The 18,045-nt window shown below is 43.0% G+C and overlaps 1 protein-coding gene across 3 annotated transcripts in view; it reads right to left on the reverse strand.

The window, feature by feature from the left end:
• LOC146805553 (nucleoside hydrolase-like) overlaps positions 1-18,045 on the reverse strand; it is a 229,136-nt gene that overhangs the window by 33,352 nt on the left and 177,739 nt on the right. For all 3 annotated transcript variants that reach the window (XM_085622809.1, XM_085622810.1, XM_085622811.1), the window contains one exon: positions 2,334-2,528. In XM_085622809.1, coding sequence (XP_085478935.1) covers positions 2,334-2,516 — 183 coding nt within the window. In that variant the 5' untranslated portion in view covers positions 2,517-2,528. The remainder of the gene's footprint in view (positions 1-2,333; positions 2,529-18,045) is intronic.

Raw genomic sequence — 18,045 nt, forward strand, 5'->3', positions numbered from 1 at the left:
TAGCTGTCATCCGTGAACAGTCCAGAGAATCAAAAAACAAGAAATACAAAGTCCCTGATGGGGAGATGTAGAACAGTCCTTCATCTTGTTACCAGTGGTGAAGTTCCTACATGAGTTTCCTGGAAAATCCCTGCCAAGTTGCGCCACATAGTGCCCCTCCCTCCGCCACCGGCTCTTATGTCGTCGACTGTATCCTCAAGCTATGGCGCCCATTGTGGATCCATCAGACACCTTGTCCAGTAGGGCCTTCCTCTCGGCTGCTAGGCCTCTTGATCCGGGCCCGAGGCATTGCGCCCATTGGAAACCCTCAGCCATCTTCCCCCCTCCTCTTGCTTTTGTCTGCTAACTCTTGCATACAGTTGTGATTCTCCTTCCGTAGCTCACGTCTGTCTAGGCCCCTCCGAGGCTGTTTTCAGTATGAGGCATACAGCATGGCTTCTGGCAGTCCCCCGCAGCATGGGCGTGCCCAGCCCCAGTTCTGCAGGACCACTGTGCCCTCACCTCTTTGCTAGGTCAGCAGCCCTGTTCTCCACTGCCCGACGACAGCCGTCAGCTCCTGAACTCCTCTTGGACAGCCTTGTCTTGTCCCATGTTCCACGGGCCACGGTGAAATTAGGGTTAAGGAGAGTTATGAATAGGTTTAGATTTTGTGACAGGTGTGGGGCAAGGTCTGGTTCAAAGTTAGCATCAGTGTTGGAATTAGTGACTGATATTTTGATCATTAGGGCTTTTTATATTATGTGTTTGTCATTATCGTCAATCTGACGTACAATTACACAGGGTGTCATAAGAACAATCTGACATTGGAGTAGCAATATATCATTCTTTCTGCATGCAATATTTATGATGTCTGTGTTTTTGTTACTTTATATCTAAAAACAAAAAATAGGGAGGCCAGACACAACAGGCTTGAGGTAAACTGCACTTTGAGACTTTGCCTAACTCCCACATTCAGCACCGCAGTCTGTCATCCCAATGTATGCATCAAGGCTGATCTTGGTCATGCTTGTTGAGAAGCAGACCCCATGGGTTAATCATCTTTTGCACAGATGATTGACAGCAAAAACCTCAGTGGCTATGGAAGCCCCAGGTATACTTAGTGGATCCAAGAAGGAAGCTTCCCAGCAGTGTTTAGTACAAGGCCTGACCCTTGAAGAACATGAAAAAGGGTGTGGTGGTTGGAGCTGGGGCAGTGGCTTCCTCTAGTGACAGAGGCCGACTGCAGCAAGAGAAGTGTCACTCTCATTCAAGATGACGATCAGGCTCCTACCTCGAGAAGAAGACAAATTGATGGTGAAGCACTGGGTGCTCTGAGGAACTGCAGAGAGCCCCACCTCCATGGAAAGAGAGGCCACCTAGCATTAGCACTAAGATGATGGAGAAGAATTACCTCGCCTTCAAGGGGTTTAGTCTCTCCAGGGTGTGCAGCAACTCATGAAGAGAGGTGGAGTACAGTTAGTGATGGGGAAAGAGTGTTTTGGGGTCTAACATGAATACATAACAAGTGGTGGATCCTGCTCTGACTCTGGGGACTATGATGATTCTGAAGAAAGAGATATGTCAGGGATGCAAAGAGAGAAAAAGCTCTTAAGGTTCTCTGGCAGCTTCCCAAAGGGAGACTGATCATTCTCAAAAAAAGTCTTGCGCCTTCAAAACAAGCAAGTAATTGGTTAATTCCTTCACATCGGTTTAAAGAACAGCTCATATCTGTACGGCATTTGTAGGTGGGATGAATCCCAAATTCCTCCTCCATAAGTCACCATCCTGAAGACTGGCATCAATAGAATAGACCAGCAGTTCTTAACCTTTTGACTTTTCTGGACCCACATTGAATAAATACTGGAATACGGTGACCCCCACTGAGTCATGTTTGGAAGCTAGGGGCCCCTGGCCTAAGCAATTTCTATGGTTTGAACTTCAAAACAATATTCCAAAAATACAAAAACAAGTTCACACCAAACAAATGCTGAAATATTGCAATATTTTGTTTAATTCACAATCAAATATAGAAAAGGTTTTCATATTTTCAATTTGTATATACTTTATTAATTTTCAAGTATTAATTTAATATTATTACATTTTTTAACACAGTTGTAGACCTCTTGAGTGGGCCTCGCGGACCCCCAGGGGTCCTTGAACTGCAGGTTAAGAACCACTGGCATAGACTATATGTTTTAATAAATTCAGCCTGCTAGGATCATACCATTCAAGTAGATCATCTTACTATTTATTATTATGCATTGTTGTAGTCCCATCTGAGGCAGGGGTAGGGGCGAAAAGCTGGTCGTGATCTAGTGGGATCTGCCTCTCACCGCTAAGATTCCAAAGGTTACCTCAGATCTGTCACACACTTGTAGAACCCGAAGGACGTTCCTGCACACATTCTCCAAAGGGGCGTTCCCATAACAGCACGTGATCCCAAGGATCTCCACATTGGGGGCTGCCAAAGCCATCATGATGGCCTGAGCATCATCGACTCCACAGTCAACATCCACTAACAGCAACTTCTTTTCCATGATTTCAGCTTCCTGAAAAAGCAAAAAATATCAGATTAAAATCGAGTGCACAGGACAATCGATTCAAAGTAAAATGTTACTACATTAATGTAAAGGAGAACTTAAATGGAGACGTTATAACCTACATCCGCCCCACCTATTACCTTTCAGGACAAGGCATCAGGATTACATTGTTGAAGAAAATTGAAGACCGTCTACATTCCTTTAACATGCGTTCTTTAGAAATAAAAGTAGCAAAGTGCTAGACAATCTTTTCTATAGTCAATTTAGGATTAGATTTTTAGAACTCTGCCAGACAAGAGGGCTGTAAACCGGCTGCCAAATGTTATAAGCACTTGATCGGGTTACTTTCCTGGTCCCTTGAACAAACTTTCATTTACAAAGCTTATGTCTGCCCAATTTTCACCTTAATTTATTTCTTCATTGATTGACAAGGTTGTGTGTGTGCCTGTGTGAATAGGAATGTGTCTGAATATGAAAATAAGTCAACTGATGTATAGATGAATGATGGCATGGATGGACACGAGAGTAAATAGGTGCATAAATAATTAATGGACACGTGCGTGCAGGGTTTGTGGAATTTCTGTAACTTAACACCCAAGACATATTGCTTAGGGTCAAAGACAACAAGTCTTTATTTTCTCACACTGGCCAAGTAGACCAAAACCTCCGTTGTGCAAACATTTTGGCTGCTAATTAATAGTGCGCCATATGGTTCTGGGAAAGAAGTGTATCTGCTGCTAAGACAAGATATCCTCCTAAAAGTATACCATGTTCTAAGCGGTACATATGGTTTACTAATGCAAAGGCTTTACTATTAGAGTGGGGGCTCTGAAGGAAAACAGTGTTTTATAAGCTCAGCTTGCACAGACAGTGATTCCAATATCACAACATGTACAAATGTTTACAAAATGTAACAAGTTTTGGCAATGTAAAATGCTGCTGCCAGAATGTTCCTTGATCATACGCGAATACATGCAGAAGACTGAAAGCAAGATTAGTGATTATTTTCAATATAAAATGTACCCAAATAATACTTACAAGCAGGAAAGAAAAAAACAGACGAAGTCACAGGCAGTTTTGCTATACTATTGTGCAATATGGGGGCATATTTACAAGCGCCTATTGCCACCACAACGTCACTTATAGTGACGTTGTGATGGCGATAGGAGCTCTGCCTAATTTACAAGGCAGCGTTAAGCCATTTAATATGGCTTAAAGCTGCCTTGTAAATAAGGGCCCCTTTCACGTTACACTTAGCTTGAAAGGGGCGGGCAATGAATGTTGTGGTGAGCGCTCCACCGCCACACCCTCATTGAATTTGACGCTGCGCCCTATTTACAAGAGCAGTGTAAATTGGAGGCAGTGCCAGAATTAAGACAAGGATAAACCTGGTCTTAAACAGGCCAAACGTGGAAAAATGCTTCATTTCTCCTCGTTTTTGCTGTTTCTATGTGTGCTGCCATGGGCAGCACGCATAGAATCAGCAAAACACCAATGATTGTTTATGTGCAGCAAGGTACCCCTTCCGGCACATAAAGAATCATTTGAAAAAAATGCTGTTTTGCAACTTCTATGTGTGCCGCATTAAGCAGCGCACATAGAAGTTACAAAACGGCATTTAAAGATTGTTTATAGGGAGGAAGGGAGACCTTCCTGCACATAAACAATCTTACCCTAAACACAGGCACTCTTGCCCTATGATGCAAGGTGCCTGCGTTGGCGCTAGGCAGCTTCATTTAGCGCCAGCACAAGGGGAAACGCAGGGCTGCACCATATGATGAAGCTCTGCATTTTTAAAGTGACAAAGCGTAATGTTAGCCTTCTTGGCTTAACGACACGCTTTGCACTTTCTTGAAAATATGCCCCTTGGTTGTTGGTGGCTTTGATGACTAATTTACAAGGAGGCTACGCCTGCCCACTTTTATTACATTTTGAAGGAGAAGGAAACACTGCCAACATTTAAAAAAAATCTAACCTGTATCCAAAGCTCCTGCCGGTTGCCTTGTTTCTACTTTTTGTACTTCTACATCTCCAGTCTGATGGTGCCCAGGCTGTGGGTGTGCCAGTCACTCAAAACTGTCCAGGTTCATATTGTTGAGCCACGTTTGGACTACTGGCTGCTTGTGGTTCTTGGTGATGAACAGCAGAAATTCTGCGTTGGTGGTAATAAGCTTCAGGTTGATTTTGGAAGTCAAGGCCTGGAAGACGTGCAAGCACTGTCTGAGGAGTTGGATGTCTGGAGCAAATAAGACTTTCAAATACAGTTGTGCATTATGGACATATTGCTGAATTGTGATGTTACTATCTGTGAGTAGAGTCGCAAGGGGCTCCATGTGCAGTTTCTAGATGATGAGGATAAGATGCAATGCTGTGTGACTTCAGTACCACGAGGTTTTTTCTGTCAGCAGATGGAGTATTTGTTGTCAGAGTACCAGGGTTCTGAAGGTTATGGCTTGCACATTAGTGTTTTCATTTGTGCATAGGTATTCACATGTTTTTTTTTCAAAAATGTGTTGAAGTCGTTTAGAAGGTGTTGATGTGAAGGTGGCAGTGAAAGAGATGAGTTTGAGTTTTAGGTTGTTTATGGAGAAGCCTCTTAAGTATCTGAAGGTTTGTTTTTCCTATTTTGGCTAACTTTAATATGTTGGTTGTTAGCAAGCAAGGTGATAGGGATGGCAAGGTGGTTAATCAAGTCTATGGGCATTGAAGGCCTTCAATGGATGGTTAGTGGTGTTGAGAAGAGGAGGTCCTTGATGTGGTATTTGGAGGGTGTTTATTGGGTGCCACTAAAGTGTTAAACAAACTGTGACAAACTCTGTATATGGAGGAACATTGTGGTAAAAATATGGCAGGTGAGAATACAACACATCATGTTTAGCTGGAATTGCTTTTCAGAAGGAATTACTCGCCAGGCCCCACCTTTTAAAATAATGTGTGCTTCTATATGTGGCTTGCTACCACGGTCTGCCATTCCATGGTGCCGACCATAACAGGTGCTGTTTCCCCAACATAGGGGCCAAAAATGAGTTGAGATAGCGTAATCTCCCTCTCCCCGATCACAAATGGGCTGGTGTTTTCACACCGTTTTCCCAGGTGCGAGAACACTTGAGCCAGTTATTCCAGCCAGAAATTCCAACTGGTTGAACCGCCTGAGGCTTGGCTACAGTTCTCTTGGCGTTGTAACTCGAACAGGAGCCCAACGTCTTTCTAAAGCAAGAGGAAGCATGCAATGGTCCCTGTGCAAGGGAAATTGTTCACCTTCCCTCCACCCCCACCCACCCTGCAGAGAATCTCCTGCTCCCATTTGCCACCTGCTCAGAGTAGGTGGTTTAATGTGAGCGTTAAATCCCTCAGGATAGGGTAATACTCTGTGGAATCCCGTAAGGTAATTCAGTGCCAGCATAGCTACTCCCCATTTTGAGGGTCTGACTCACTGACCTAGAAATAATTTTGCTAGGGTTAACTATGGCATTTTACAGAAAAGAGACATAGAAAAAGAACACTGCATAATGATTGGCTTGTATCATAGCCGTTTTAATTCTTATTTTATCTTTATGTATATGTTTTGCATTTTATTACTTGAGACACTCTTGGAAATTACGAAATGTATAGGATAAATTGAAGCAAAATATCTATTTTATAAATTCGACTCCATTTTTGGACATTGCATGTGCACTGCAGACTATTGGATTTTAGGGTCGGGAGAGAACTCGTGGTATTCTTTGGTTCAGTCTTAACAAAAGATGTAAACCAACGAGCGTACATCATTATAAATATTCTTTTAAACACCCTGCTGGTTTAATATTAACATGTTTGAAAGAGAAATTGGGTGCTGAAATTGTCTCATGTATAAAAACAGTTATAAGAAAAAAAAATCTGCTAATGAGATGCTACCTGTCCCCTCCATAAGTATCTCTGAAGTTCACAATGTAATCCCTAAACCAGTCGAATTTTGTCTGCCTCTATAATAAAATGTGACTATTCAGGGAACAGTCATATACAATTAGTACAAACAGAAAGGACTGTGCCCTCTTTGCACCACTTCTAAAAAGGAGTTGGACGTTTCAGAGCTGATTCACAAAAGTATTTAAAAGTGCGTAAAAGAGTCCTCCGCAGCACTACTTCCCATACAGGTAAATTCATTTGTGAATCAGCGCCCTGGCTTTTTACTCTTCACCTAGTTCCTGGCCAATAGTGTTCAGTGTGGGGTATGGAGAGCCAGATATATGCAAGATTTCCAGGATAACTATGGACTAAGTAAATGTGTTCATTCATTGTAAGTTAATTTGTCTTACGTGTGCATTCTAAAAACTGGCACAAATCTGGCCCTCCTAAACCTACACTAGACCTTCCTTTTCTAGCCAAATAGCATCACGAGGAGGTCCCTTGTGGGTAAGTCACTCATGCGCGTCAGTCTTACTGTCCAGTCCCTTTTTAATTCGGGGACAGCCTTCTCAAAAAATGTTGGTCATACAAAGTACCATACATGAACATTCATAAAAGCGGCATCCATCAAGGAATTTGGACCTTACGTCTCAGCTGATAAACAAAAGCTACTAAGATTCAACCAAGTTATTCTGTTTTTTTAAGAGAAACTATCATTGAAATAAACTGTTATGTTATGTTATATAATTTTATATAGCGCGCATCTACCTGTGGGTGACTTGGCGCTTTACTGAGACGTAAGCATCCTGAGGCGACAGCTGGCTAGTTGTTAAATAGCCAAGTTTTAAGTTATTTTCTGAAAGGAAGGAGGGTGGGTATGGCCCTCATATATAGAGGCAGAGAATTTCACAGACTAGCTGCACTGCAGGAAAAGCTTCTTCCTCCCCAATTCACTTTCCTGATTCCAGTAGTAGTGATCAGTCTAGTACTAGCAGACCGAAGATATCTGTTTGGGATATGCCAGTTGAACATTTTCCATAAAGATTCAGGGCCCTCTCTGCATAAGGCTTTATGAGCCACACAGAGCGCTTTGAATTTGATTCGCTGACGCACCGGAAGCCAATGTAGATAAGGTCCTGGATTCCTAAAGTTACTGACTGATATTTAGGAATGTCTAGAACCAGTCTAGCAGCTGCATTTTGCACCATCTGGAGTTTCCCAAATCGTTTTTCTTGGAGGCTCATGTATAATCCGTTGCAATGGTCCAACTTAGACAGGACCAGTGCAGATATCACCATTTTCCTGGTGTTTCTAAGAATAAAAGGAAAGATTTTCCTGAAGTATTTTAGAAGACAAAACATATGTTCATGCCGTCACTAGGCACAGGGTGCCTTCAGTAACATTTATATCCACCCGAGATAGAGAATCAAAGTCCCTATTAATACCAGTAAGATCACACCCGTGGTTCAGAACCACAATGTGGCATGCTGGCCATTCACCGAAACGAGGACGGCACCTGGTAAGGGTTATGAAGCACTATGAACATCAAAGTGCAATAGAAAAGAACCTCCAGTTTGTGGAAGCACAACATACAAAAGTACCTCCACCCATGAAAGGCAGAAACTAGAAAAGGCCACCTACTCAGCAGATCAACAAAATGCAAAAGAGCCTACACCAGAATATGCAACCGATACAAAAGAACCTTCAGCCATCAGATCCAAGGGATCCACTGCTCTTTATTAGCAAAACCTAAAGAGCTGCCTTCACTCTGATCTCCTTACTTCATATTTTAACCTTTTACTGCAAGTCATCCCTAACTCCTACTATTCACTGTTTCACATATAGGGGCAGATTTACAAGCCCCTTGCGTCACCGCAGCGTCACTTTTTTCTGACGTAGCGGTGGCGGATTCAGTAAGCCACACTGCGCCATATCTACAAAAAGACGCATTGGGTCCAATGTGTCAGTTTGTAGAGGTCTGCGTTACATTATACCTGCGCCAGGTATAATGTATGCAGGGTGGGCATTCCCACCCAAAAAGCCATGTAGAACTGAAATTTACAACATTTCACTGCGTCACTCTACGCCTTCACTGCGTCAAAATCCCCAAGCCTGCTCAGACCAGGCGTAAGGAACGACGCAGGTCTTTTTGAGTGGGAATCACCTATCTGTTTTGGCGCAGTGCTGGAGTCCCGTCACCTTCATGAGCAACTCCAGCAATGCGTCACTTTTGCGCCAACAGATCCATCAGAATTTTTGACGCATCTGTTAATCCTTGCGCCATGGAGCACTGTATTGTAAATACTGCGCATCTATGGTAGCACAAGGACATTTGGCGCTGGCGCAAGGAAACTGACGCATCTATGCAGATGCGTTAGTTCCTTGTAAATATACCCATAGTTTCCACCTTCAACAACTAATGCCAAAGGTGGGAGTTAAGGATGTGTGAGGACGGCAAAGGCGGGCCCTAAGTTTAAGGTTCTACCATTGGTCCCAGGCCGGCCATCAATTGAGGACGGTGGAAATGATTTGTGAAAGAGGTCTAGGTATATAATGTATGATATTGTACATCAGATAATGTATTTTATGTTTGGAAACATCCATTTGACTAGGCCTGGTTAATGTGCAGCGAGCGTGCATAAACATTTGTGCATCACTGCTTGGTGGAATAGGTTTACCTTTGCACTGACTCTTCCCATATGCGCTGCTAGAGTAAAGTTTAAAAATGCAGCATCTGCTAATTGACTGCTTAACCCTTTGCATACCCCCCGTACAGCTGAAAACTGCTCAATGGAAGATCTGTTTTTGCACTAACGGTTGAAGCACATAGTCTGTGGCATGACATGTTCAGAAAGGCTTCGCAAGTCAGAAATACAGGATTAAAACCACTTCCTACTCTGGCTACAATGATTGTCTGTTTTGTTAATGATTTTAACGAGCAGCAACTGGGGCACAAGAAAGCCAGGTCTCTCTAATCAAGATACTTTTCATTAGGATTCAGGAAATGGATGCGAGCTTACAGTGACAATTTTCCTTTTGAAGTATTATTTATTTATACTTTTCATCTAATACTAATAAGCTATTTTTGCACAGTTTTAATATTTTGTCAATAAATAGATGACCCAAACCCTAAATCAGGGCAGTAACATTGTACTCATGTGCCAACGAAAACTCCAGATGATACACAAGTTTTATTTTACTCCATGGGGGGTAGATGAAATGTTGACTGGGTGACGCTGCATTTTTCCAATTCGACAGGGTAACTTTTGATTAGAATATACGTGAGGATGTATTTTTTCTTTTTATTGTGTTAAATTTCAGTTAGGTATTTTGTATATGTGTGTAGAATATACAGGGAAGATGATGCATGTGAGTTATTTTTGGCCTGCTTATAGTTTTGTTATATATTTTATGTGACTTAAGTTGTGGGGGTTGTTTTGTAATGTCCTTTGTTTGCTTTTTGAATAAAAAAATAAAATAAAAAAATGTTTATTTGAATCTTAACACTCTTTAGCACTCTTTTTAGGTGTGACTTGATAAGGCAGTGGGACCTATTGTTACTATTTCCTTAACATATACACAGAGAGGGCTTTGGCTCCGCCCAGAGAAGTAGATCTCTCTAACCTCATGCTATTGGCTGTCTGGTGTCTCATTTAGCCTTCTATGAAGTGGTGGCACTGGAATGCATGAGGGGCTATTTTGCATATGCACAGTATACTGAATCATCTCACTGTGCCACATTCAATTCTTTATCTCCTGTAATCATTATACATAGAAATCAATCATTTTGCTATTTGTTTGCAAGTATTGGCAACTTCATAAGTGTGTTAAGCAGCACTTGTTCAATTCAACACACATATTTTTGAATGCTGTGTTTAGCCTTCCCTAGTGATTTATTAGGATTTGTCCCCAAAATGACACCTACTCAATCACATTTTAAACACTTTTTCTAAGCAATTTCTATAAAAAAAGAAAATGTATAGAGTCACATACTGTAAATGTTTGTCTTCTGGGAGACCTGTATTAACTTTCTTTATATTCTCTATATAATTTGCTTTAATCCTATATCATTAATCTGTCTGTGGAAGAAGGTGCCTTGGGGGCATGTACAAGTCCAGGAAGCAGCATACTGTTGACTAAAACCGCAGAACTGTTTGAAGACGTCAAACATCATTTGGGGCCAGTAAGTAGCTGTTTTGACTTCCAAAGAAACCTGGACACGTACTATGCCTTTTAAAGAATTTCTAATAGTTTCTCCTGTTAGCACCACCTAAAACAGAACCAACTACCAACCATGAAAGAGGGGAGAGGATGTGGTGTATTGGCCAGAGCTGCTTACTTCAGAGCCGGGGAACCAGGTTCGAGTCTTGGCGTCTGCTCAACATCCTGTGATTCTGGCAAATTGCTTAATCTCCCTGTGCATACATGAATGTGTCCTTAACTGGTTCTCCTGAAAAGCGCCAGTGTTGATGATTAAGTGCTGGTGCTGAGCACCGGAAACCACCGGCTCAAAGTAAGAACTGTACAACACACAGGAAACAGATCAGAAACAAGTGCAGAATCTCAAACAGTCTCAGACAGTCAGGAAATACTGAACCAACTGAGAGGGTAATAGCGATTGTGAAGATCACAGAGGAAGAGTTTCACACATGCAGTCTCCCACTAAGAATCACATATGCAAAGAGAATTACATTGGACAAATATAAATAAAGACTATCGTGCAGAGAGTCTTTCTAAAGAGAGTAACACTGGGAAGCATTTTAGGTCTCAAATAAAGACAGCTTTAGCTGTTTGCTGGCCAGACCTTTTGTTTCCAATATACATCATACACAGCGGGAGAGTTTTGGGCCAGCCCAAAAATCAATGGCCTGCCTTCCGATTTATTGTTTGTCCCACCAAGGAGAATTTCCATCTCACAGCATTCTGATTGGAGGAGTTGTATCCTTGCAATGCATTGCCAAGGAGACTCTTTAAAATTCGCCATTCCAGGAGAGTACGTTTCCTTTCTCTCTCTCTGCTCTTTCTATTCTGTGCGCCCTTTCCTTCCCAGTAACCGCCTCCTTTGCTCCCAGAAGCTCCCCATCCCATGATTTAAAAAATAAATGTTTTCCTTCTTACCCCATGTGCTCCTTTCATTCCTCCTTTGTCCCACCTCCCGACATTCCCCACACCACACCAGGTCATTGATTTTATGTATTTATTTTATGAGGTCTTGACAACCGCAAAGTGCTGCGATCAAGTGCACACATTTCTTCTTTTTTTAAATTTCATTTATCACTCAAATAACGGTAAATACAATTCTGTCAGGACTGGAGGCTTTGGATTATGCTGTCTCTTTCTTCTTCTCTTTTTTTAAATCAATTTTACACAGCAGCCAATCAAGTTTAAGATCAACAATAGAAAACTACATTTCCCATAACTGTTCATACAGTCATCCTTCGACATCCGGACATCAGAGCTCCTGCCGCTTTACAGGTACCGCTATTGTACGATATTCTGTTTGCCGTGCCCCTTGCCCACTGCTGCGGGGTTGTGTTGTAGAGACGGGCTTTTGGCTATTGTCCGTATACTGTCGTGGGGTCTGCCAATCCCATGATGTCAGGTCCAAAGAAAAATAAGGTAGTCTCGGGGGCGGGTTTAATGACCAATTTTCTAGTGAAGAGGGTAACCAAGATTAACGAGGATAGAAGAGCCTCATTGGGTAAAATAGACGACACGGATCCTGCCCCCTCTCTAGTAATAACCGCTACATTGGAGGACTTCTCAGATGGCGATAGAACCACAAACTGTTTTCCACAAGACCATAACGTTACTGAACTCACCTGTAATACAGTAGCGTCTATTGCCCAGGTGCAGGATAACGATGCAATGGTCTCTACATTTAATGACACATTACGCCCTGACTTCGAGGAAGACCCAGAAACAGTGGAAGAAACTAGGGACAAGAGACCAGTTAGATCTTGCAGAAGGCTTCAAAGTAAGAGGGGGGGTAAGACCACCCAGAGGAGAAGGGTGGAAACTCATCGGCCAGATAGACACAGTTCTCCCAAAACTATCTCAAACGTAGAGCCTATGAAGGATCCCAAGACTGCTTTGAGCCTAGATCAGTTTGATCTGTTAATCGAGCGTATTGAGGCTGCCATAGATCTAAAAGTGAAAGCTCGTATTGACTGTCTTACAGCCAAACTGGACACTGCTAATGCGGAAATTAAAAGACTTGGTGATTTACTGGATAGACAACTGGTTAAATCTTCTCAGGCGAATCCCTTACCCTCCCATAACAGTTTAGCTAATCTCGAGGTGAGGGGATGTAGTGGCACAAAAACTCCCAATTCTTCATCTGTGACTCGTCCTGTTGTTAGTTCAGGCCATAATCTTACTGCCCCCGTAGAAATTCATCCCCCATCAACAGTTGTGGATTCCGATCAGGCTAGGGGTCTGCAGAGATCTGGCAATAACATTAATGCTGTACAAAGTAGACGCGCTAACACCATTAATTTACCCCCGGAATGCGCTCCATACGTCATCGTACTTGCAGATGTCCCACTACTCGACACAGGCAACTTAGAACCGCAAGTGGAAGCGCATGAATCCCTTAAAAACAAAGTGGTGGCATGGTTAGGCGCAAAATGCGATTTTCCGCCCAAACTTGCTGGAGATATAATCACGACAAGGAGAGTGAACTGGATTGGCCCATCAAGGAAATCTTGTAGAGGGGACTGCGTGGTTGTGAACTTTAAATACCCACAACACGTGGCCACTGTCCTCCTGCGGGCAGCATCTTTGCTGGAGGAGAGCAACAGCATCCGTGTTCGCCCATTGGGGTATTTTTACAATAAGGCCAATTTTCCCTCCGCGTCGAGACCAAGACTTTATCCATTTACTCCGGTGGGGGCAAATTGGGCGCAGCAACCTTCTTTGCAGTGCCGTGAAATTGCCAGCTCAAGGGGTCCCCCCATTTCAACACATAACAGGTTTGATGTGCTCTCAGGCCTCGAACTCTGCGATTGACGAGTAGAGGGAGAGGGTACAGAGGTCGCTGCGGTTGCGGCCCGTACATCCACGGTTCACGTACCCTCTTCTGTGGTGATCGAGAACAATTTACCTGAGATTGCTGCTAGTGACTTTGGGGGATCAGTTAGGCTGCTATCTTGGAACATTGCTGGTTTGCGGACTAAGAAGGGAGACCCCAGCTGGGTAAGCTTTGTCAAGAGTTATGATGTCATCGCCTTGCAAGAGACTTGGGATTTGGAATGTGACTACTGGATAGATGGCTTTACATCTTTTTTTGTCCCTGCCTTGCCTTCCCCAGCTGGTCGGAACAAAGGTGGCCTTATGATGTTGGTCTCAGTGAACATAAGAGGCAAATTGATTATGTTAGATTGTGCCTCCAAAAATTTTATTTTTCTGGAGTTAACCGTTGAGGATGGTGGTAAATTGTTGTTGGTTAACTGCTACAATGCTCCCAATAGTAATCCAGAATCCTCTTATTTTAACTGGTTATTAGATTTTTTAACCCTCTATGGAGACAAGCAATCCACTTTGTTTCGGATCATTTTAATGGGTGATTTTAATGTCCATTTGTGTTCAAAATGTGTTATGGTTGACATGGAGGGCCTAGGCTGTGTGTCACCTCCCCATTTAGAACACACACTGAATGGTCGTGCACTTGAAAATGTATTGCTGCTAAATGAGTTATTTGAATCTGAATTTTCGGATACTACCACACGGGTTGCCACTTATACGGGCAGGGCTAGCGACTCGATTATTGATTTTATTTTTATTTCGAGATTTTTTCTTAATCATGTGATTACTTATAATGCTATTGATATGCCCATGAGTGATCACAACCCTGTCAGACTGGTGTTAACAAATAGTGCCTTACTGTCAAAACTGATTGTCCTCCAGCAGACTATTTTGCCTGTTAAAGTAAAGGATCAGGGGAGAAGACTCAAATGGGAGGCAGTTGTACCAGAACATTTTTTTGTGACTCTTTCTAATTCGGTTGCAGATGAGTTACGGGTGTGTGCTACTCCTCTAGCCGGGCACAATGACGTTATATCTTCATTTGAAGGTATTTGCAGGTTTGTGTCTAGCAGTCTCCTAGCCAAAGGACAGGGGGACAAACAATATCAGGCAAAAGGCTGGTTCGATAAAAACTGTAGTAAAGCCCATAACCGCCTCAAAAAAGCCCTTAGTGCGCGCCCAAGGAATAAGGAGCTTGTGGCTCGACTGAGGAAGGATTACAATACGGTCATTTCTCTACGTAAAAAAGAATTAAAAAGTAAAGCTTGGGAGGACCTAAGGGATAAAGCTACCCTAAAAAATAGTGCTGAATTTTGGACAATTATAAATTCTCCTTTTCTCACAGGCGCCCAAAACTCAGTACAGGAATTAAATATCCCAGAAGTTGAGTGGCTGTCTCACTTTGAAAAAATATATGACAGTCACAGAGAGCTGGACACCTTTATAATCCCCGTAACTGATAGTCCAATGGAACCTGTGAGTTTTGAAACTTGTGAGGTACTTAGAGCCATAAAGGAAACAGCTGGGCGTAAGGCACCAGGTCCAGATGGAGTACCAGCAGATATGTACAGGGCAAATCCACTGTTTTGGGCTAATATTTTAACTAGAGTTTTTAATGCTGCCGCAATAGTGGGTTTCCCTGAGTCCTGGTCCCTTGCAACAATCGTCCCTATTTTTAAAAAAGGGCAGAGAGGAGACCCAAAATGTTATCGACCCATTTCGCTTCTGGACTCCTCGGTCAAAATTTTAGGCAAGGTTGTCCTGGCGAGGATCTCCGCGTGGACCAGGGGAAATAACATCTTATCCGAGGCGCAATATGGCTTTAGGTCAGGGAGGAGTACTGAGGACCAATGCCTCAACCTCCACCTTATATTGTCCAAATATACTAAAGCAAAGGGGGGCAGCTTATATATGGGTTTTATGGATTTGTCCACAGCTTTTGATCTTGTTAATAGATCGAAACTGTGGGCAATGTTGTTGGAGATGGGCCTGGATAGCGCCCTGGTGCACTTTCTAGCGGAGCTTCATAAAGATCTGAGGGCCCGCATAAGAATGACCACCGATGGAAAGTGCACCGAGTGCTTTAGATCCACCAGAGGGGTCCGCCAGGGGTGTATCCTGGCTCCAATGTTGTTTACGCTCTATGTAAACTCTCTGGAGGGTTACCTAACGTCTGCTACAAAAGATTTCCCGTGCATGGGGGGTGCACCAATTCCGGTGCTCCTCTATGCCGATGACGCGGTACTCATAGCTAGGACCCCAGTTGCCCTACAAAAGCTATTAGATGCTTTTTGTAATTTTATGAGTAGTCTGGATTTGGTGATCAATAAAAGTAAATCGCATACCATGTCTGTCGGTCGTGGCATGCGTAAAGAAAAATCTTTTCTATGTGATGGAGAGGTGATCACTAGTGTTAAGGTCTTCACCTATCTGGGTGTGATCTTTGATCAGAGGGGATCTTGGACACCGCAGGTAACATCCAAAATTAATGCGGTTAGAAGTTCGTACGGTGCCATTTTGGGTTTTGCGAAAAGATTGGGGGGGAAACCCATGGAGGCCATTATGGCCATCTATAAAGCCAAGACAATTGCTATTGCTAGATATGGTGCAGCGATCTGGGGTTACGTTAACGTCATAGATATCCAGACAGAGGAAAATAAATTTTTTCGCTCATTGCTGGGGTTACCCCAGTCAACTGCTACCTTCTCAGTACATTTAGAGCTGGGAATGGGTTACATCTTAGACATTTTAAATCTAGCTCCACTTTTGATGTGGATAAAGCTTTGGCTAAACCCAAACCTTAGCCTAAATCACCGGATCATCAAAGATTGCCTCCAACTTGACCACAGTAGGGATATTCAGTGGCTGACATATATCGAATCTATGGCAGCTCTTTTGGGTCGCCCTGAAATTTTTAGTTGCCCTGAAGCCTTGTGTAGAGCTGACCTAGAGTGGGTGAAAATTAATTTTCTGAGAATTCGCACGGCCGAGCGTGAAGCATGCGATTTGTGCAAAACCTCTGTGAGGGCTCACGTCCTGATATCCCCGTCTTGTGAGCTGGCCCCTTATTTAACCGTGGTAAATAATCCATTCCATAGATGGCTTTTGTCCAAATTTCGGTTCAACCAAATTTATACAGTGTTGTGGGATGTGAAAAACTGGTGCAAGCTGGAGGAATCGTCCCCTTGCAAATGTGATGGTTTCTCTATTCAGGATAATGCCCACTTTTTGTTTTTTTGTTCCTTCTATCATGAACCGCGTACAAAATACTTAAAACCTATTTTGAAGGACTTGGGTTTTATCCAGTACAAGCCTGCACTGCTTTGTTTACAAATGTTGCTCTCTCCTCTCATTATGTATTGCACTGCTAGTTTTTTAGCCGCATCGGTGCGATCCAAGAGAACAAGGCTTAGTTTGGAAGAACAATAGGAATTTGGACTCAGCAATATTGCCCAGTCAAGTGCTTTTTAATCTATTTTATGTATTTATCGCCCTTTTAATTTGTTTTTTAACCTATAAACTGTTTAATACTGTATTAATTCTATCAATTGTTTTATAGATGAACTTTTGATATTTGTTGTAGTATGCTTTTATGATTTTAATTAATCGAATAAAGTGGAATTTGACTTGACTTGACTTGACATCCAATAAGGACATGCCCACGACTTTATAGTCCTAGGGTGCCATTTTACATCCTATATCTGTGCTGCTCCACACCAGAGTTAAGTGCCTTTTCACTATTTCTTTATTGTATTTCTAACGTGCTATTTGTTGTGTGAATTTTATGTATTAACGCTGCGAGCACTTGCCAGCTGTGTTTTGCTTTTGTACGCAGCGCTGGGACCGCGTTACCACTTATTAGCACCCGACAGGGGTGCGCGGGAGGCGGGAAGCAGAATGTTCCAACGCTCGGACCTTGGTCCTATTTTAACTCGTTGCTCACGGTGCGCACCTCACACACAACATGAGAAGCCCTAGTATATTGGGACTAACGAGCCACGCTGTCCAGCAAGTAGAAAGCCTGCACTCCTGCATTTTGGTGTGCATAGCAAACACTTCCCCCACGCCCTCGAGGGCAAGTGTAAACGTTATACAGGCTTCCCCTGAGGGACTGGTGTCCTCTTGATTTGCCTTCTTGCGGTCTGGTTTCCCTAGTTTGGGGTTGGCCTCCTTGGTTTTCTGCTAGTATCCTCCCTATTGTGCCTTCCCATAATATCTGCCTACAATGGCAGCACACCAGTTTGGTGATGACAGCTATCATCAGGACATGCAAGAGGATTTACTTCTGTTTGAGAAAAACTTGGTTGAGGCACTTGATGCCTCAGTGACATATTCACTGGAAATGTGGGATTGATTCATGAAATATTCAGTCAATAGTGCCCTAACAGCTGCCCTTCAGCCCTTTACTAGTCACCTGCAGTGTTAAGCTTTCAGCACTACTGCCCCTTCTACCCAGGTTCCAATAGACACTGATGCATCATCCTCTGAATGTCCCCATATTGTGATCATGACACTTATTTCTCACACCTTCTCATCGGATCACGCCTACACAGTGCGTAATAGGTCTCCTTAGGCTTCTTTTCCTTCCCCTTCCATGCCTTATGACCAGGATTCT

Source organism: Triturus cristatus, chromosome 8 (assembly GCF_964204655.1).
Source record: "Triturus cristatus chromosome 8, aTriCri1.1, whole genome shotgun sequence".
Lineage (NCBI taxonomy): Eukaryota > Metazoa > Chordata > Amphibia > Caudata > Salamandridae > Triturus > Triturus cristatus.